This window comes from Loxodonta africana, chromosome 21 (genome assembly GCF_030014295.1).
Source record: "Loxodonta africana isolate mLoxAfr1 chromosome 21, mLoxAfr1.hap2, whole genome shotgun sequence".
Classification (NCBI taxonomy): Eukaryota; Metazoa; Chordata; class Mammalia; order Proboscidea; family Elephantidae; genus Loxodonta; species Loxodonta africana.
The window spans coordinates 50,614,108-50,635,298 of NC_087362.1; the positions used below are offsets into that span (position 1 = coordinate 50,614,108).

The 21,191-nt window shown below is 57.3% G+C and overlaps 2 protein-coding genes across 2 annotated transcripts; both read left to right on the plus strand.

Annotated features, from left to right (window-relative positions):
- Window positions 1-615: 615 nt before the first annotated feature.
- RRAD (RRAD, Ras related glycolysis inhibitor and calcium channel regulator) lies at window positions 616-6,734 on the plus strand. Its single transcript, XM_003417148.4, has 5 exons — window positions 616-737; window positions 944-1,322; window positions 2,276-2,349; window positions 2,478-2,682; window positions 3,695-6,734. The coding sequence occupies exons 2-5, from the start codon at window positions 959-961 to the stop codon at window positions 3,970-3,972; spliced, it is 921 nt and encodes a 306-aa protein (XP_003417196.2). The 5' UTR covers window positions 616-737; window positions 944-958; the 3' UTR covers window positions 3,973-6,734.
- Window positions 6,735-6,940: 206 nt separating this feature from the next.
- CDH16 (cadherin 16) lies at window positions 6,941-18,180 on the plus strand. Its single transcript, XM_023556494.2, has 17 exons — window positions 6,941-7,074; window positions 8,311-8,479; window positions 8,870-9,025; window positions 9,095-9,233; window positions 9,591-9,749; window positions 10,540-10,736; window positions 11,349-11,471; window positions 11,665-11,815; window positions 12,041-12,268; window positions 12,351-12,427; window positions 12,502-12,690; window positions 12,772-13,013; window positions 13,690-13,823; window positions 14,695-14,937; window positions 15,106-15,213; window positions 15,494-15,610; window positions 16,377-18,180. The coding sequence occupies exons 1-17, from the start codon at window positions 6,941-6,943 to the stop codon at window positions 16,472-16,474; spliced, it is 2,664 nt and encodes an 887-aa protein (XP_023412262.2). The 3' UTR covers window positions 16,475-18,180.
- Window positions 18,181-21,191: the final 3,011 nt, after the last annotated feature.

Here is a 21,191-nt window from a genome sequence, read left to right on the forward strand (position 1 = left end):
TCAATTCCTCAGGAGGAGAAGGGGGTGGGAAGACAGGTGTTGAGGCTAGATGCCAGGATTTAGGACCCCTACTTTAGGTCTGGGTGGGCGGGCAGTGGGTGTCATGGGCAGAGAAGGGTGAAGTCTTCAGCCCGTAACTCAACTCTTCCACTCCCCTAGGACTTGGGAAACAGGCCAGGCTTGGGGGAGGGGGAAGGGAGAATTCACTCTTAAAGGACCAGGCCTAAATCTTCCCCAGTGGGGAGTTACCGCCCTTGGCTGGTCCCATAGTCTCTCCACCACACGGTGCTTCCCCCCCCACTCAAATCTTCACAGCCTCCCCGTTCCATTTACACACTTCCTCCTTCCCCTTTCTCCTCCCCTTCCTCACTCCCTCCTTTCCCCCACCCCACTCAGATCCCAGCGTCTGCGGGGCCCTAGTGTTGCTAGGCAGCAGCTCACCCCTGGTTGGGGGGCGGGGTCTTGGTGGGTTTGAGGTCCTAGACCGAGGGTGGGGATTCCCCTGGGGTGGGGGTGGATAGACACGTCAGCCCCCGTCCGCCCCCGCATGAGTGCGGACCGGGGGCGAGGGCGAGGGCGGGGTAGGGCGGAGGCTTAAATAGCCGGCGCTGGAGCTGGGACCTAGCGCAGCTGAGAAGGCGGCGGCCGCAGCGGCAAGGGTCGGAGTGTCCGAGTCCGGGGCTGCGAGCGGGTTGTGTCCGAGCCCAGGTCCGAGTCCTGACCGCGTGTGCGACTGGGTGAGTGTCCCGCAGAAGCCGGGGGAGCGGTGGCCGCTCCTTCTGGATTTCGGATGGATGGGCCAGGCTGGGACGGGCCACGGGTCGGGGCGCAAGATCCCTCACGGCTGGGTTGGGCCAGTGCGTCCCGGGTCAGGCCTTCCACCCCAATGACACCGCGACTCACGCGGCCATCCTGGTTCCCGGCCCCCCCCTCCCCCCCCCAGAAAGCGCCGGACGCAATGACCCTGAATGGCGGCGGCAGCGGAGCAGGCGGGAGCCGCGGCGGAGGCCAGGAGCGCGAGCGCCGTCGGGGCAGCACACCCTGGGGCCCGGCGCCCCCTCTGCACCGCCGAAGCATGCCGGTGGATGAGCGCGACCTGCAGGCGGCGCTGTCTCCAGGCGCCCTAGCGGCGGCCGGGACCGAGACCCAGGGTCCAAGGCTGAACTGGCCAGAGGGCTCCTCTGACTCCCTCAGCTCGGGGGGCAGCGACTCAGACGAGAGCGTGTACAAGGTGCTGCTGCTGGGGGCGCCTGGCGTGGGCAAGAGCTCTCTGGCCCGCATCTTTGGTGGCGTAGAGGAGGGACCTGAGGCCGAGGCCGCAGGTAAAGGACTGGGCAGGTCAGGGAAGGGGAAATCCCAGGGGCAGGTCTGGGAGCCAGGGGACTGGGGACCTGGACTAAAAGTGACAAATACGTGGGAGTCCAAAGGGCTTTCAGAATCATGCCTCTCCCCACCCATTTCACAGATGGGGAAAGTAAGGGAGAAGGAACTTCAAGCCATTCATAGCAGAAGAAATTCCCAGAGTAAAGGGTGCAGTGCTCCCATATGACCTCTGTGGGATGGGGGTAAGGGTTGGGACAGGACATTCCCCGAGCCGGGGTCAGCAAGAATTCAGGCAGAGGGAATTAATTCCTAGGGGAGGAGCCCTTGGTCACTTAGGGCTCCCAGAGGAATGTGACATTCTCAATTCTAACTTAAGCCACTGTGGTCAGAGCCACTCCCGGGCCCAGACAGCAGGAGGGTAGGGAGCACTGAAACTCAGGACATTGGTAGCTTAGGGGGGAGGGTGTCTCGGTGGAGGACGGGCACACTATGCCCCCATCCCCCACTTCCCAGCCCTGTCGCTTCTGTCTACCCGCCCCCATGAATTGCCCAGGATCAGGAGACACATGGCAGCCATCTCTAAGTGGGGAGGAGAGCTGAGGGCTCTGGGGAGGAGCTGGAGGATGTGACCAAAACAGGGAGTCTGCAAGTAGACACATGAGACTATGTGGGCAACTCCTGTATGGAGGGGAGATGGGAAGGAAGAGGGGGACAGGAGCTGGTTGAATAAAAGACAGGGGGAATACAGGGTGGAGAGGAGGGCTGTGCTGTCTCATTAGGGGGAGAGCAGCTAAGAGCACATTGCAAGGTGTGTTTAACTTTTTGTATGAGACTGACTTTGTAAACTTTCACTTAAAGCACAGTAAATAAAAAAAACAAACAAAAACAGGGAGCCTGGAACTGGGGACTTTGGGCATCCAGCAGGTAACCTGGCTACTGGTCTTCTGCTTAGGGCACACGTATGATCGCTCCATCATGGTGGACGGAGAAGAGGCCTCCCTCCTGGTCTATGACATTTGGGATCAGGTAGGATGGAGACTGAGACCCAGGGCAGGGGCTGGAGAGGTGGGCTGGGGGTAAAGGCCTGCTGGGAGAGACAGACTTGTGGCTAGGACCTGGGGACTGCTGAGCAGGACTGTATTTGTGTTTCCCAGGATGGGGACTGCTGGCTGCCTGGCCACTGCATGGCCATGGGGGATGCGTATGTCATCGTGTATTCCGTGACGGACAAGGGCAGCTTCGAGAAGGCCTCAGAGCTGCGGGTCCAGCTGCGACGGGCACGGCAGACAGATGATGTGCCCATCATCCTCGTGGGGAATAAGAGCGACCTGGTGCGCTCTCGTGAGGTCTCCGTGGATGGTGAGCAGGGAGGGGAGTGTTGGAGAGGGAGGGAGATCCTGGCTGGGCTGTGGTCCACTCAGTCTTGGCTCAGCTCAAGTCCCTGGGGATCATTAGTGGCTAAAAACATCCAGGAAGAAAGCTCGGGGTGGGAGGGACACCTGCTGCCCACCTGCAGGACTCCCAGAGACTGGGCTGAGGAAGGCCGAGTGTGACAGGGAAGGTGGATACTGTTGGGTGCTGAGCTAGGGCGCCTCGGGGCCCTCCTCTCTTACCCCCTTTGGCCCTGGCCTGACTGGTGAAGGGTGAGGGGAGTACAGGGAACCAGGCCATGAGGTCAGAGCCTAGGGTTCCAGGCCTGGGCCAGTCTTGGGGTATGCTTCCCCCTGAGGAGAACCCTCTCGTCTTGGGCTCAGCACCCTCCTCTGTGGGCTCCAGGACTGAATACCTCAGAAATCTAGCAGTGACTTGTTGATATCGGACCCCTCCACCCCCAATTCAACCGGGTCATTCATTACAATATAAGACCCAAGGACAAAGCAGTCCAAAACAATCCTTCTTTTCCTGTGTTGACTACTATGGTACTTCTGTTTAAATATCTGTTGTGTGCCATTGAGTCAATTTCTACTCATAGCGACCCTGTATAACAGAGTAGAGCAGACCCATAGGGTTTCCTAGGCTATAGTCTTTACAGGAGCAGATCACCAGGTCTTTCCTCCTGTGGACCCACTGGTGAGTTCTAACTGCCAACCTTTCAGTTAGCAGCCAGGCGCTTAACCATTTCGCCACCAGGGCCCCTTGTTTAAATAGCAGATATCAGGTTATTTCAATAAATGAGTCTCCTGTTTTATTCACCACTTTGTGGGCTCCCTGAACGTAGGCATGTTCTACCTACTGGGTGGCCCAGCAGTGCCCGGGACTCTCAGTATAGGAGTTGGGCTCTCCGTGTTTCTGGGGAGGACCCTAGCCACGAAGTGACTTCTCATCCACCCACCTTTTGTTCACTGCCCTTGCCTGTCCCCACCCATACCAGAGGGCCGGGCCTGCGCTGTGGTCTTTGACTGCAAGTTTATCGAGACATCGGCTGCTCTGCACCACAACGTCCAGGCGCTGTTTGAGGGCGTTGTGCGCCAGATACGCCTTCGCAGGGACAGCAAAGAGGCCAATGCCCGGCGGCAGGCGGGTACCCGGAGACGAGAGAGCCTTGGCAAGAAGGCGAAGCGCTTCCTGGGCCGCATCGTAGCACGCAACAGCCGCAAGATGGCCTTTCGTGCCAAGTCCAAGTCCTGCCATGACCTCTCGGTTCTCTAGGCCCCACAGCACTCACTGCAGTGGGTAGACAGATGGGCGGGTTGGTGGGCCGGTCCAGCCAAGCCTCCCTAGATGCCTCAGGGCTAGCTCAGACTCTGGACCTCTAAGAACTGCCAGTTGGGCGTCCCCCATCTCACGGTCATGGACAGACAATGATGCCCGGGAATGTGGCTCCCGGAGGCCAGTAAGGGCTGGGCCCACAAAGAAGTGCATGCAGGCCCATGTGTGCCTCAAGGCAGAAGCCTGAGCCCATCCTGTGGGGTAGCCTGGCCCTCTGGCCGGAGTGGGGGCAGGCCTGTGTGTGGGAGCCAGCTGTGACTTCCACCTTTGTCCACACCTGTGGTGTGCATGTCCAGGAGGAAGGCTGTTCAGTGCGGTGGCTATTTGTTTACATGCAGATTTTTGTAATAAAGATTATTTCCTGATAGGTCAGGGCTGTCGACTGTGTTTTCTCCCATCTGGGGGCTGTAGGAGCAGGAAGCGTTCCCGAAGTTGAGGGATGAAGGCTTGCTGCCCCACCCTGGTGTGTGGCTTTGTCCTAATACTTGGCTCCGGGCCTAGGCAGCTGGGGCAGAGCGTACAGCATGGGACCAGGCCTGGTTGAAGGTGGAAACAGCAGTAGACACAACTGTTCCTGGCTCCTGCTATCCAGGTCCTTTTCCTTCTGCAATGGGGCCTGGCATTGCCCAGCTGATAGAGAGTTCCAATTATCCACCTGCACATAAGGGAAACAGAGGAAGTGTGAGGGGCCCACAGTCCTGCCTCTCATCTCACAATCGGATAAGTTCCTGGACTGGTGTCTCTGCCTTGCTCCCTCCTGAGGGCCTGGGAATCAGCTGAGGTGGAGCACCTGTGGAAGACCTCAGGACTTCCGAGCTGGGAAGGAAGTGGCTGGTTGGCCTAAAGGTGGAAACGAGGGAGGCGTGCCCAAGTGGACTTGATTCAGGATGGCTCCCCCGCCCCTGGCTGTGGCTGGGCTATGAGAAGGGCCTCACTTTTCTTTCCACAGTGAGTGTCCTGCTGAACCAGAACATCCCATGCTCAGCACTGGCTAATTGGGTCCTGGCAGGAACAGCTCCGTGGAGCCCACCCTGCCCCGAATGAGAGGCCTTGGATTTGTCTAGAAACGTGGGCACGCATGTAGCTGGAGGCGTGCGTGTCTCCCCACCCACCCTCCTTCCAGGAGGGGACTCCATGGCCCCTAGCCCTTCTTGGCACAGGGGGCCTGCCAGGAATTCATTTACATGGTGTCAGGAATGAGCAACCCCATTTGATGATGGCAGTTGGGGAACTGAAGCACTTGCCCCATATCCCATGGGTAGGAAGTGTCTGAATGGGGCCTGGTATCTAGATCTTTCCATCTCCAAAACCTGAAGCAGTCTGGGTCAAAGTGGGAGACAGCTTCTGAGAAGTTTTCAGGCCAGGGTCCACGCATTCCTTCATTGGTTCCATTAATTCATTCCACAGACCCTGGCAGCCCTCACAACCTGATTAGACCCCAGATTACAGCTCCTTCTCAGTGTATGTGTTGGGAGGGTACCTCTGAGACAAACCCACATGCCCCCCACGGCAGTGTTAACTGCTCAAACTGCTGCTTCTTCCCACCACAGCCCCCTTAACGTACCTTGGGCAGGTGGAGGGTATGGCTTTCTTGGAACAGATGAAGGTTCCAAGGCCGGAAGAGGAACACAGGCCTTCCTGGCTCTACCACTTATTGTCTGTGTGACCCTGAGCAAGCCACTCAGCCTCTCTGAGCCCCAGTGTGTGACATGAGGACGATGCCCCAGTCAGAGTAGGAGTGGGTGGAATAATGAAGGTATGTGTTCAGAGTGGTGCCTAGACATAATGGGAGCTCAGCACCTGCGATACCCCCTCAACATCCACACACCATAGCACTGAAGGCTGGGGTGCCCGAGTAACCCTGGGGCAAACCATCAGCTTGTGGCAGACAAGGTGGGGCCAGATGAGGAGCCCCCACCTAGCTTCCAGCCTGAGAGAGACTAATCAGACGTGAAGGAGATCATGGGAGGGGGAGGCTGGAGGCCAGCATCCCCAACCCTCCCTACCTTTCTTCCTCCCCTCTGATTCTCAGGCCTCAGAAGCTTCTCCTGGCTCTGCTTGGCTGCCCTCACTGGGGGAAGGGCCCCTGGTGAGCCCTGCAACTCCTTCAAGGTCACCTGGGCTGGCTCAAACTTCTCTATCCTTCTTAAAGCCACGAGACAGTCCATTGTCCAACCCCGTCCCTGGCCAGGGCCTAGTGTGAGGATTTGTAGAGGCTCAGGGGGAGATCATAGGGTGCTGTCCCACCGGGAATACTTACTTCAGGTTGAGCACTGCCCATTCATTCATTGTTCATGTGCAACTTTGAGCTCCTTGTCCCAGGAGCTGTCATGGCATTGCGAGAGCCAGGCCACTGCTGAGTCCTCAAGTACTGCCTCAGAGAGGCTCGCAGTCTGATGGAGGGGACAGACAATGACAATCTGGTATCCTCTGTGCATTGATAGAGGTAGTACATGGAAGGAGAGACGCTCCCAGAGGAGGCTCCTGAACCAGCCTGGGAGCACAGGGAAGGTTTCCTGGAGAAGGAAATATTTGAGCTGAGTACAGAAGCATGAACAGGTGTTCAGCAGACAGATGAAGGAGTGGGAAGAGAATTCCAGGCTATATGAACAGAGGGTGTAAAGGTGCAGCTGCAGATACCGGTGCATGGGGGAGAAGCGGGGCCAAGTCCGGGGCCACAGAAAAAGAACTACTGTTCAAGCCCAGAGGCGCACAGAGAGCCCCTGGGCTGTGTCAGGGTGGAGGGAGTGCTCACCCAGCCGGATGATCTACCTACCTCCTGGGGCTGGCAGTCATGGATGCTGAGCAGCCCTTCCTCGCTTTCCAAAGTCAATGAGTAACTTGGGGGACTGGGCAGGGCCTGGCCTGCTGCTGTGGGCCCGGTGGTGTTTTCCACTTCTGAGCAAGCATGGTTGGACCGCCTACCTGCTCAAGTGTCCGCCCTGCCCTACCTCACCCGGCCTGGCCTGGCCAGAGCTCCCTGGAGAAGGAGCCCTTTCACCTGGCAGCTGGACCAAGGGACCCAGCCTTAGGCACTGGCAGGTGAGGGGCTGGGAAGAGAGGGGTGGGCAAGGCCCGGGCTGGGGGCGGTGGTGAGGGAAGGACTACGATGGGCAGGGATACCAGCTTTAAGAAATACTGTCCCATCATCCTGTTGTCCTGGGGAAGAATTCCCAGGGGTCCACCTTGGAGTGGTTGTTGATGTTGTGTGTCTAGCCCTATGCTGAGTGCCGGAAAATGCCAATGAGGGTGGACTTCTGCCCTGGGGGTGCTGTGTCTGGAGGCAGCAGACCCTGGAGAACCTGAGCCAAGAGTTCTCTGTTCCAGGAGGAATCCTTCTGTGGTCAAGTCCTTGGTGACCTTGGCCAGGCCCTGCCCCTCCTCAAGCCTTGCCAGCAACTTGAGAGAATGGCAGGAAGTGACCCTCAGAGTTGTCAGAGTCTTTCCAGCTTCGAACTTCTGTGACTTTTTGGGTCTGCTGGGAAATTACCTGCTTTGAGATCTGTGGGCACAGGGGGACTATGGTAGGAAGGAGACAAAAGTCTGAAGGCGAAACTCCTATGGAGCTCCTTGTGGGGCCAGTGCCAAGAGGCAAGGGGGCTGGGCCTGGGGCCTGGGTGAGCCTGGCCAAGATTTGGACACTACCCTGCAGGCCAAGGGGAGCCTTGGGCCCTTCAAGGGGAGAGAGAGGAGGCCAGTCTGAAGTGAGTTTCCTCTGGCTGTGTGTATGGAATGGACTGAGGCAGAAGACAAGGGTGGGGGTGGGTGGAGGACAGTGTCCAAGTGGGTAGGTGGGGAGGAGCAGACCTGAGAGCTGCTGGGGCAGAAGAGAAGTGCAGGGGGCAGGAAGAGGCCTGGCTGCGTACCCCATAGTGACTACAGAGGAAGAAAAGGCAGCTGGAAAAATTGTACCTTCTAGGCTTGGTGAAGCTGTGGCCTGGTGCTGAGTGAGGATGAGGGCAGAGATGCCTTGGGGGCGGTCATGGGAGAGCTCTCTCTCCAGTGATCTGGCCTGTATTCATACCACCATGACCCTCAGGTCTATCCTGACCATGGTCCCTGCCTGGCTGTGGCTGCTCTGCCTCTCTGTCCCCCAGGTGAGCTGGGCCATACCCCCCTCCTTCAGGTCTTGGCCTTGGGGTTGGCATCCATGCCCCCACTCCACCCAGACCAGTTGCACTGACTGTGGGAGTAGTTGGGGTGGGGGCGTCAAAACTGGCTATGGGCCTGTTGAGGGATCAGGGTGGATGGGCTGAGGTGAGGCCAGGTTCAGTGAAGGGGTAAAAATTCCCATGTCCTGTTGGATCCCCAGCCCCTAGGCAGGGAGATAGCCCCTGGGAATAAGGAGGGAATTCTCCCACAGGTTCTTCTCGAGGCTCAGCCTGCAGAGCTGTATGTGGAAGTCCCGGAAAACTATGGTGGAAATTTCCCTTTGTACCTGACCAAGGTGAGTCTGAGAGTTGGATGGGTTGCCCCCTTTTCCCCAACCTCCTGCTTCCCCAATCTCCAGCACCCCTTTCTTCTCTCTTGCTCTGGCTCTCTTTTAAACCTTGCTCTTCAGAGAGTATGTGGTGTAACAGTGTTAATGACTAATAAGATTTTAATCCCAGAGGAAAGTAGAGCTTTAAGTTAAAGAATAAAATACTTCTCTGAAGGGCAGGGAGTATTGGGGAACATCAGTTACGGGCGAAAAGCTCTGACTTTGGACGGCACTGGGTTTTTGTAGGTGACCTCAGGCAAGTGCCAGCCCTCTCTGAGTCTCAGTTTCCCCACATGTAAAATGGGGCCATTGGGTGGAGCTGGCATCCCCTAGACTTGGCTCCAACTCCCCCATCAGCTGCCGCTGCACAGTGAGGAGGCCGAGGGCAAGATTGTGCTGTCAGGGGACTTGAGCATGGTGGCTGAAGGCCCCTTTGCTGTGGATCCAGAGTCTGGCTTCCTGCTGGTGACCAGGGCCCTGGACCGAGAGGAGCAGGCAGAGTACCGGCTGCAGGTATGGCTGGGCCAGGTGTAGGAGACAGCAGTGAAGGCAGGCTGGGCACTGACTACCCTTCCCTGCCAGGTGACCCTGGAGACTGAGGCTGGACATGTCCTGTGGGGTCCACAGCCCGTGCTGGTACACGTGAAGGATGAGAATGACCAGGTGCCCCATTTCTCCCAGGTCATCTACAGAGCTCAGCTGAGCCAGGGCACCAGGCCTGGTAAGTGACTAGGGCAGCCAGATCACAGCAGGGTCAGACTGGCCCTGAGGAGAGTGGAGAGCAAAGAGTTGCCCAGAGAGTCATCGTGGGGACAGGGCAGCCAGGGTCCAAGGTGAACCCTCCCACTTCTGTACCATTCTTCCTGCCCCCTACCCTGCTGAGGGTTCTCAAGGGGGTCACATCCACTCTTGGCCTCAGTTTGCTCATCCGAGAAGTGGGGTGAAAAGCCCTGTCTCACCTTCAAAGTCCTGATAGGATGCTGGATATGGGAGAAAGGATTAGAGAGAGAAAGGAAGGCACAGAGGACTCGCCCTACTCCCTCCATCTCTTATGGTTTACCCTCCCCCCAAATACCAGGAACTCCCTTCCTTTTCCTTGAGGCTTCGGATGGGGATGAGCCAGGCACAGCCAACTCGGATCTACGATTCCACATCCTGAGCCAGGTCCCAGCCCAGCCTTTCACAGACATGTTCCAGCTGGAGCCCCAGCTGGGGGCTCTGGCCCTCAGCCCCCAGGGTGAGCCTGAGTGTGATGGAGAGGGCAGGTCAAGGAAAGCTGGAGAAGGTAGCACGTGAGCTGTAATAGGATGGGTTGAAGTCTGAGAGATAAAGGAGGAAGGAAAAGGATTCTAGATGGAGAGAGAAGCAAGGCAAAAGGCTTCAGGGCAGGACCATGCATGGAGTGACGATGCCTGTTGTGAGTGGAATACCTCAGCCCTGCACTCTGGAGACCTAGGCCAAAGGGACCAGGATAGAAGAGGTCTAAGGGGCTATAGCCAAGGATGCTGCTGGGAGACCTCGGGACTGATGGCAAGAGGGGCCTGGACCTGGAGCTGAGACCAAAGGCATGGCTTGGGGATGGAAAGAAAAGCCAATCATATACCCACCCATCTAGCCACCCATTTACCTATTCATTACCCAACCTCCCATGCAGTCCCTCTACCCAACCATCTACCCAAACACCCATTCAACCACACAAACCCCCATCTATCTACCTAGCTAAACATCCATTCATCTAAAATGTTATCCACCCATCCACACCCCAGCTCCATCCTGGTCATCCATCTACTATCCATCCATTCACAACCATTCATTGTGTGGATAGATATGGAAGTGGCTTTGCAAACTGCGAGGTCCTGGTTTGATGCCCACAATAGTGCTAAAAACTCTTCCTCTTATCCCTTGGCCAAGAGAACATCCTGAACACCTGCCATGTGTCTAGCTTTGTGTTTGGCACCTTGCTGAGAAGGATGCCCTGGCCACTGCTCCCTAGCTTCCTTCTCAGCTGACCACCCTACCCCTCCTAGGGAGCACCAGCCTAGACTATACCCTGGATGGGCACTACCAGCTGTTGGTACAGGTCAAGGACATGGGCGACCAGGCTTCAGGTCACCAGGCAACAGCCACCATAGATGTCTCCATAGTAGAGAACACATGGGTGCCTCTAGAGCCCATCCACCTGGCAGAGAATCTCAAAGCCCTGTACCCACACCTCATTGCCCAGGTGAGTAAGTGGCTGTCAGTAGCTGAAGCATCCCCATGGAGGGTACAGCTGGGCTTGAGTCTTGTGGAGACCTGGAGTCGGGGCCCAGCTTGACCCTTGGTACTCCCCGCATATGCTCCTTCCTCCACTATTCCCATCAGTTCCCACCATGGAGTGGGGTATTCAAGGCCTTGGAACAGATCCACACTCCCTCACCTGCTATCCTCTGGCAGTCATGGCTCTGTGCTCTGACCTCCTGGGCTTGCCCAAGACTTCCTTAGAACAGCTGTTACCTCTTGCTGTCACAGGGATTGCCACCCTGACAAGAAATGTCTCAGGCCTCCTCTAGGAATGCCCTGGGTTCAGGCCCAGTCTGAGAGGGCAGGAAATTAAGTAACCTGGTCATTCAGGCATTTTGGGCACAGCCCAGGCTTGGACCAGGGCAGAGCCACCATGAAGTTTCCACAATAACAAGTGCCTCCAAACAGAAAGAACCCCACCCAGGCCCAGGTAGGGTAGCAACTTGCCTGGGGTCACACTGGCTCCCTGCCCCAAAGCAGTTGGTGCACAGGGCTGGCACCAGCTGTTCCTGCCCCTTGGCCTGAGGTGCCCTCATTCTGTGTCCCCTTCCAGGTACACTGGAGTGGAGGGGGTGTACGTTACCTTCTGGAAAGCCAGCCTCCTGGACCCTTTGAAGTGGACACAGAAGGGAAACTCTATGTGACCAGGGAGCTGGACCGAGAATCCCAGGCTGAGGTGAGGTGAGCGGGAAGCTGGGGGCACTTGGTCACTGTTGGGCTGGCTTCTGGGATGTCACATCCCCCACAAACACTGAGACAGTGGAAGCAAACCAAAAAGAGCTGGAGCTAGCCACTGGAAGGGAACCCAGACCCTGATCAGGCTGGATGGCTCTTGGTTCTCCTCTGAAGCCCCCCACTACCTACTACAGTACCTGCTCCAGGTGTGGGCTCAGAATACACATGGTGAGGACTATGCAGAACCTCTGGAGCTGCAGGTGGTCGTGATGGATGAGAATGACAATGCACCTGTCTGCCCTCCACGTGGCCCTCCAATCAGCATCCCTGAGCTCAGCCTCCCAGGTGGGCTATGGGCCTTGTTGGTAATGGGAGGAGAGGTGAGGTCCCTGTGAACCATCCCATCGCTTTTCTCTAGAATGGGGGCCCAGCTTCAGTCACCATATCAGTGTCCCATCCCCCAAAACACACATACACACATGCAAATGAGCTCAGTTTCAGTCCAGCATAAAAGAGAAGTGGGCCTCCCGCCTGGGCTGTAGTCCCACACAGGTGGGTGCTATCTTGCAGGCACAGAGGTGATTAGACTCTCCGCGGAGGATGCAGATGCCCCTGGCTCCCCTAACGCCCATATTGTGTATCAACTGTTGATCCCTGAGCCTGAGGAGGGGGCAGAGGAGATAGCCTTTGAGCTGGATCCCACCTCAGGCAGCATGACACTGGGGGCTGCCCCACTCCAAGCTGGCCAGAACATCCTGCTTCAGGTGCTCGCCGTTGACCTGGCAGGAGCAGAGGGTGGTAAGTGCCCTGATAGTGACCTGGCTCCCTGCCCCCCTCCATTCCTACCCTGGCCTCCCCAACATGTCCTCCCTTGCCTCAGGCCTCAGCAGCACGTGTGAGGTCGCTGTCTTGATCACAGACATCAATGACCATGCCCCTGAGTTTACCACCTCCCAGGTAAGCAAGAGCAGGGGAAAAGAACTTGGGGAGGGTGCTGATATGGGGCTCATGGGCTCTCCCCATCTCTCCAGATCGGGCCCATAAGCCTCCCTGAGGACACGGAGCCCGGGACTCTTGTGGCCACACTCATAGCCACTGATGCTGACCTTGAGCCTGCCTTCCGAGCCATGAACTTTGCCATTGAGGCAGGGGATGTGGAGAGGACCTTTGGTCTTGATTGGGAGCCAGATATTGGTCACGCCCAACTCCAGCTCTGCAAGGTAAGGGGCTGATGGGTGATGGGCTGGGGGGCACATACATGCACACATGCCCACTCCAATGACCTGGGCCCCTGATCCCAGAATCTCAGCTATGAGGCAGCTCCAAGCTACAAGTTGGTGGTAGTGGTGCGGAGCGTGGCCAATCTGGTGGGGCCAGACCCAGGTCCAGGATCCACAGCCACAGTGACTGTGCTGGTGGAGAGGGTGGTGTCACCCCCCAAGCTGGACCAGGAGAGCTATGAGGCCAGAGTCCCGGTTAGCACCCCAGCCGGCTCCCTCCTGTTGACCATCCAGCCCTCAGACTCCGTGAGCAGCCCCCTCAGGTGAGCCAACAGCCTTACCTACACTGAATCAGCCCTGCCCCTCAGGGATGGCCCCGGGGCCTCAGTCACATTATTTAGGGCGTGGAATATTCCTCAAACCATGGCTAATGCCAAAGTAGTAACTTCTGGTGAAATCAGGACTGGGTGGGCTGGGCAGGGCGTGGAGGGGGGTGTTCGAACTCCGTGGAACCTCAGATTATGCCTCCCCTTGCTCTCCTGGACCAGAACTTCCCCCAGGTTGTCACCTAGATTGTGGCAGAGAGGGGGCTGCTTCCAGGCTCTGCCCCGACCCAGGCCCCTTTGTGGGGTATTCTGGGACCACCAAAGTGGAGTTAGGCCCCCCAGGCTCTAATAGTTCCTGTCCCACCCACCGTGTCCATGGTTCAAGCCCCCCCATTGAATCAGGCTCTTCCTCTCCTGGTTTGGGTTTTTTGTCAGACCCACAGACACCCCTGGTCCCTCTGTCCCCCCAGGCTTCCCTCTGTCCCTATTCACAGTCACCCTTCCAGTCTCTGCAGCTGGGGAGAGGGACTGGGGACCTGCCCACTGCTGCCACCCTTGAGCCACAGAGAGGATGTGGAACTTGGGCAGGTTACACACCCCTGGGAGTCTCTATGTAAGTCCCTAAAGTGTGGTCCCAGTGCCTCCCTCCCCTTTCACTTTCTCTGGGCCCTAGGTTCTCCTTGGTCAATGACTCAGAGGGCTGGCTCTGCATCAAGGAGGGCTCTGGGGAGGTGCACACAGCCCGGCCCCTGCAGGGCATCCAGCCCGGGGATACATACACAGTGCTTGTGGAGGCCCAGGATGCAGGTATAGTCAGATAGTGGTGGGGACCTCTGGGAGTGAGAGCAAGCCTCAGACAGGCAGCGCCCACCCAACCTGCCCTTCCCTGCAGGCATCCACTCACCCCAGACAGGAGGGAGGGGCAAAGACAAGGTCAAGGTAGACCTTGAGAATGGGTCTACATCAAGGCGGGCAGGCTTGGCCTCTTCCTCCCCCACCCAGTCCAACCTCTCAGACCAGACTCCTAGCTTGGCACTTGAAATCTCCCCCAACCCTGCCCCTTAGCTCCTGGATGGCCTCTCAGGGTATCTGTCTTCAGAGGCAGGTTGGGAACAGAGGGTATGGGGCTGGAGACAGAGAGGACAGGGCTGGGGAGGTGCGAGTCAGGCTGGGTTGCGTGCCAGGAGGTAAGCCTGGATGGGTCACTGAGGCCAGGTGTGAACACTGGTTGTTGATAGGATGCCAAGCTGGAGTGCTGGCCTCAGGTGGGCGTGTCAGAGGGGCAGTGCTGACTCTGCGCTGGGCTGTCCTGTGGTGCAGGGCATTCCCACCTAGTAGGCCCTGGTGTCAGTGGTGGTGGTGGCGAGTGGTGGTGAGAACAGGTTTGGCAGCAGTAAGGCACAGTGGACCTGGCAGCTGTTTGGACAGTAAAGGGGGAAGCGCATTGTGAGGAAGAGACTGGTGTGGGGGTGATGACAGGAGTGGGGAAAAGGGGCAGAGTGTAGGGGGATGTTGCGGGAAGAGGATCAGCAGCGAGAGGCTGAGGGGCTGTGGCAGTGGCAGCAGGAGGGGGGAGACCGGGTGGGGTAGGGAGGAGAAGATTAGCCCAGGAATTCTAGAGTTCACCCTTACCCCCACCACGACCTGGGCCAGCACAGAGCTGTTGCTTCCTGTGCAGATGAGCCGGGACTGAGCACCTCTGCCACCCTCATGCTCCACTTCCTGAAGGCCCAGCCAGCCCTGGCCCTGCCTCCTGCTCCTGTGCCTGCCCGACACCTCTGCACACCCCGCCAGAGCCAAGGAGTGGTCATCAATGGAGCCAGCGGAAACTCCAACCTGGCCAGCGAGCAGGGGCCCTACAGCTTTGCCCTCGGCCCCAACCCTACAGTGCAGCGGGACTGGCGCCTCCAGGCACTCAATGGTGTGTGGAGGGAGGGAGAGAGGCTGCAGCCAAGTAGGGAGGGGGTGGCACTTGGAAGGAAGATGCCCTTCCACTGTGTGGGTGGGCCTGGGCCTGGGAGAAGCACTCCCTTACCCACAGGGCCCATCTAGGGCAGTGGCCCTGCTCACCCACTTGCCCACCCAACAGATTCCCATGCCTACCTTACCCTGGCCCTGCACTGGGTGGAACCACAGGAACACGTAGTCCCTGTAGTTGTCAGCCACAATGACCGGATGTGGCAGCTCCTGGTCCGAGGTGAGGCAGGGGCCCAGGTGCAGCCACAGTTGGCAGCCTGGGGTTCCTGAGGTGGGCTAAGCTGTACCATGCAGGGGGAGGGGGCTGGGGTCACACTGACAGCATATGCTTGTGCACATCTGCACCTTAGTGGCTGGGCACACACATTGAGGAACATGTACCCCCCCACACACATGAATACATACATGTGCACACATACCAGCCAGCTGGACCTGGCTGGGGAATTTGAGCAGCTGGAGGGCCCTCCCTACCTTTCGGTACCTTCCTCCCCTGCTCCCAGTGGTCGTGTGTCGGTGCAACGTGGAGGGGCAGTGCCTGCGCAAGGTGGGCCGTATGAAGGGCATGCCCACGAAGCTGTCGGCTGTGGGCATTCTTGTGGGCACCCTGGCAGCGATAGGTAATAGAGGCTAAGCTCCTATGGGGGGAGGGCAGTGGGTGGTTAGAACCATGGCATCTGGGTAATCAGTGCCCCCCAACTCTCCTAGTCCCCAGGTTGTAGGCCCGTTACCACAGTCATCATCATTATTGATAACACCACTTTTACTGTGTGTCAGGCCCTGTGCCAAGCATTTCACATGGATAATTTCATTGACTCCTCTTCATAACCCTGTGAGGTAGATCCTGGCATCTTCCCATTTTCCAGATGATCTCAGTGAGGCTCAGAGAGGTTAAGCGATTGTCCAAGGTCACACAGCCAGAGTGTGGCAGAGCCCAGGTCCTTCTAGCCTCATTGCTCAGTCCAAGCCCACTCCCCTTCCCCTTTATTTCTTTAGCTCCCCCTAATTTTGGGGGGAGGGTTAAATGGGTGGGTGGTTTTCCTTGCCAGTTCTAGCACATTGCTATAATGTGCCTTTCTCTCAGAGGTCCAGGGGACAACTCACTGGCTCCCAGACAATCTTCACCCAACCTATCCCTCAGAGAAGAGGAGGCTGGGTGTGCTAAGGCAGTCTCCAAGGGGCAGAGGCCTAGTGAGGGCTGGGCAGGCCAAGCAGTCAGGCTTCTCCAAACATGGGGAGCACAGAGTCACCCAGGCCAGCCTTGGGGACTCTGTCTAGGAAACTTCACCACATTATGAAACCAATACCAGTAGCAGGAAGTCGCTGCTGACAGACTAGTCCCACAGCCTCTTCTGAGGACTGATCCATCTCTCTTGGGCCCCTCAGGCTTCTTCCTCATCCTCATCTTCACCCACTTGGCCCTGTCAAGGAAGAAGGACCTGGACCAGCCAGTGGACAGCGTGCCCCTGAAGGTGGCAGTCTGAATGGTCCAGGCACCCAGCCTGGGAGCTTGGTCTGGCTCCGTCCAATTCCGTTGGGAGGGGGCCCGGCACCCTAGATGCAGCCAGAGCCAGGACAAAGTAGACACCCCTCCAACTGCCCTGAGGTGGAGTCATTGATGCTCACCAGGCATGTCTGCAGAGCCTGGACGTGGGCTTTATGGGCTGCCCATGGGAGCATTCCAAGTGGTGGCATGTTTGCCAGATAATAAAGGCTCAGGGAGCTGGGCAAGAGCCCTATGGGACTGCTATGCCCATGTCTGAGTGTCCATGTATGCGTGTTCATGCATGTGTGAGAGTGCACACACCTACCCATTCGTCCCTTCCCCTTCTCCTGCTGTACAGAAAGGGCTAGGGGCTTGGGGGATACAGGGGCATCATATGGGCTCCTGGTGAGACCTTAGGGCCAGAACAGGGAGTCATTTCCATTGGCATCGGTAGCCCTCTGGCCACCCTGTCCAGGAGATGGTTGGGGACGGGTATCCTTGTGAGGGTCATTTCTGTGTTTTCTGGACGTCATATTCTATGGGAAGGTACAACCTTGTGTGTCCCTGTGCCTGAATCATCTGCACACGAAGATGGACTGAGGTCCCCAAGTCTCAGGGGGGGTCTAGGCAGGAACTTCGAGGGGCCCATGGGACTGGAACAGGAGAGGTGAGGCTGAGGATGGGTTCCCTGCCTCAGCAGGTGCCAAGGTACCTTTGGGTTTCACACACAGGCTGGAAAATGCATACTGGGGGGCTTCAGAAAGCCAGAAAAGGAGGAGTCATTCAAATGGATACCATTAGGGTGGGACAGAAACTCCCACGGGCCATCTTGGAACTTCCCCTGCCTCAGGATCGAGATTAAGCCACAGCTCTGGTGCCTTGCTGAACCCTGACTGCACGTCCAGATCGACCTCCAATCCCTGACCCTTGACTGATCCCAACCATGTGCTGACCCCTTCACCTCCATCCCCACGGTCTCTGGGGAGATAGGGTGGGACTTACCGTCCCAGGCACCCTGAGCTGATGATGGTAAATCACGGGGAAGGGAGAAAAACAACTTCTATGGGGCCTAGGCCCTATTTTTAGGAGATAAGCTCTCCACTCCTGGCAGATTCTGTGGGACAGGGGCCAAGCTCAGCCAAGAGTGATGGGTCAGGCAAGAGGGCTGGCCTGGAGGAGCCTGGGAGCCTCGACCACTGTCTCCAGCCCAGGTACAACTCTGAGGCCTGACCCAGCCATCCAGTGCCCACACACCCCCACTGGAGGCTCTACTCAACTCTGCCCCTCCCAGGATCCTCTTCTCGGCATGTACCCACTCAGAACTCCTCAGGGTACAAAGCTCTTTGAAGGCAGCAGCCCATCTCATCCTCCATTGACTTGTGAGGGCAGGTTATTGGCCCTGTTTCCCAAGAGGGATTTTGAAGGCCAGGGAGGTCAAGGGTTGCAGCTCAGAGTCCTGCAATCAGAGTGCAGGGGAGGACTGTCTAACTGAGGTCCATGTTGCCTGTTTAGAAATGTCCACAGCCTCCAGCTGGCCCTGCTGCCACAAGATCCCCCAAAAGGGCCTTAGAGACCACTCAGGGCAGCTTCTTCTTGGAAAGCTGAGAAAGTTAATCTCAAAGAGGAGGGGGATCTTCCCAAGTTCATACAGCCAGGGAGATGCAGCACCTGAGCTAGAACCCTGGAATCAACCTGCTTTCTGAATCCCTGTTCTTGGATAGATGGATAGGTGGGTGGGTGGATGGGTGGGTGTGTGGATGGATAGGTGGGTGGGTGGGTGAGTGGATGGACAGGTGAGTGGGTGGGTGGGTGGGTAGATGAATGGATGGATGGATGGGTGGATGGGTGGGTTGGTGAACAGAGGAACCAACAAAAGAAAGGGTAGATGACAGGATACCAGGGAAAATCAAGGCTTCTGTCCCAGTTTGAGGGCTTCTAACTTGGGCCTGCAGGCCCCGGGCCACTTCCTGATTGTGATTGTGTCACTGCTGGGACTGACACTAGTCTACAATCCCTTTCCCTGGGGACAAGGGCTCAGTTTCCCTGAGTATCTTTGATATAAACCTCTCCTTCCATTCTTAGCCCTGTTTTATAGAGGGAGGTGAGGGTCAGAGATGGTGCATGGCTTGTCCTGGGTCACAGAGGGCATGAAATCTGAGTTTGACACTGGCCTCTGGGCTTGGCGGTGGATCAGTGCATGCTTGTGGGGATTCGCGCTAGTGAGGTGGGCCTTACTCTGCAGGCAGGGCCAGGCCCTGCTAGGGCAAGGTAGGGGATTACTAGGGGTAACTGGGTGGCTCAGTGTGAGCAGAAGAGTATGCAATCCGTGCCTTGCCTTCTTCTTGCTGTGTGGTCCCAGGCAAGTCACTTCACCTCTCTGAGCCTCAGTTTACTTGTTGATAAAATGGATTTCACTTCATGGGGCTCTTGGGAGGACTACATGAGATAATCCCTGCAGTACGTGTTTGGCACAGCAGGAGCTCAATAAACACGGCTGTCCCCGGTGCATGGACTACAAGGGAAGGCACAGTACAGATGCCCACAGCTGCACACTCGTACACACTCCCCAGAGGCCACATGAGGCCCAGAGGATGTGAGAGGGGCCCTGGCCCAGCCCCAGCCCTTCTGGGTGACCCTGGGCAAGACACCCCCCTCCAACTTTGGCTCCTTTCTGGCTCCAAGCTCTCTATCATTCTGTGATTCCCAGGGTCTCACAGGTCTGGACCTAGAGGAGGTCATGGGGTACGCCCAGCTGGGGGCTTCTGCTCCCCCTCTCCCAGGCCCTGTCCAGAGGCACAGGGCCAGATCAAAGGGACCCAGCACTGATGTTCAGGAGGCAGGCTTGGAAAGAATGTAAACATGAAGATATTTTTAAACTTTTTCCAGCCCCAGTGATTAGGGTTCTTGAAGCAAGAGGCCCAGAGGTCAGTCCAGCACTCACCCTCAAAGAAAGAAACAGCTTTGGGACCTCAGAGACCCCCACCCCACCCACACCCACCTACACCCACCCCCGGACTCTAGCTTGGGCCTCAGGGTGGAGGTTCTTCCTATGACCTAACCTACAAGCATCCTGCTGCTGCAGGGTAACATGTTTCTAATGAGAGGGCCTCAGACATGTGAGAGGACCCAAAGGGTTGCAGAGGTTCTGGGGGGCCTACCTGGCAAGATCAGTGTTCCTGAGCTTGGGAGACCGCTTAGCAGTCCTGTCACTCCATCAGGCATGTGTGTGTATGCACACATGTATGTGTGCATGCATGCACATGTGTGTATGTATGCATGTGTATGTGTTCAGGTCTGGTTTGTGTGATGTGCATGTTGAATGTGTGTGAGTGTGTGAGGCGCTCACTAAGCCTCCCCGCAGCTTACCCCTTCTTCCCCACCCGTAGTGTCCCTTGGGTCAGCAGGAGTAGTGGGGGACAGGAGGCAGGTGCTAAATGTCCCCGCCTGCCCTGCTGACTGAGTTCCAAGGGTCAAGGGGAAGAGTTGCCTGAGAATAGCGGGGTGATGAGTAAAGTAAGGGGGCTAGGAACAGAGGGGCGAGGACCTGGAGCAGAGCCCGTGACTGAGCCAGGCAGTGAGTCAGGCTGTGAGAACTGCAGGGGCCACTGACGTGGGACTGGGGACTTGGCTGCCTTGATTACCTGCCAGGTGTCACAGTGACTTGGGAACGTGGAGACAAGACACCCAAGATCCTACCCCCCTTCTGGTGTCACGGTGATGTTCTCTGTGGGTTCCATGACAACAAGCTTCTTCCCTCAGTGATGCAGCCGCCCTCACACACTTAAACACAATGACGCATACCAACAGGAGCATCACAGGGAGACTCATGCAGGGGATTCAGCCACAACATGCCCCCCACCCTGTGATGCCATGCAGGGACTCCCACACATAGGAACCTTCAGCCCGTCTATCTCCCCGCTAACCAGAAAATCAAGGGTCAGAGTTCAAGAGCCAGGCCAGGCTGCAAGTACCAGGACCACGAGGTGCCCTCGCCCTAGCTCTTTGGCTGGCCGTCTCCCACCCAACAGGGGGCCTCTGTTCCACCTTGTCCTGCTTATGGGCCCAGAGAGGGAGAGTTGCTAGCTCCACCCTCCTCACAGGGGGCAGGGCTCAGGCCTCAGGCCAGGATCAACAGGGCATTGTGGTCCCTTCCAGGTCCCCTCCACCGAGTCAGTGGGGGCAGGAGACAAGCTCAAGCTGTACAACAAGATGTTGTAAAACTTTGGGCCCAGGAAGACGGGTAAGGGGTGCCTGGAAACTTGTCCTCAATCTGGAGGCCTGGGCTGCCTGGTGTAGACGTTTCTGTGTTGTCCCAATTTGTGGTACCCCTGTGTGTGAACCCACTCACCAGTACTGTTGCTATTCTTACTGCTTCATGGTGGCAGTAGGGTCAGAGATAGTGGCTGGGTGGGAGGGAGTCATGAGCACTGGCCCCTTATCTGACACGTTCCCTGGAAACTTGGCAGGGGCTGTTAGCCTCTGGGGGCCCGGGCAAGGCGGGGCATGAGGTAGTCACTGGGACGAAGTGAGAGGTTGTAACTTCTGCAGCTGGGCAAGGTCTCATCAGAACTGGCCTGGGGGTTTCCAGTAGGATTTCTCCCTCTGTGGTCATCAAGACCCTTGAGTCATCCTCAGCTTGCTGCCCAGTCCAACCTAGAATGTTCCATCTCTGTGCTTTTGACACGCCAAAGGACAAGGTGTTGGCTTCCCCAGTG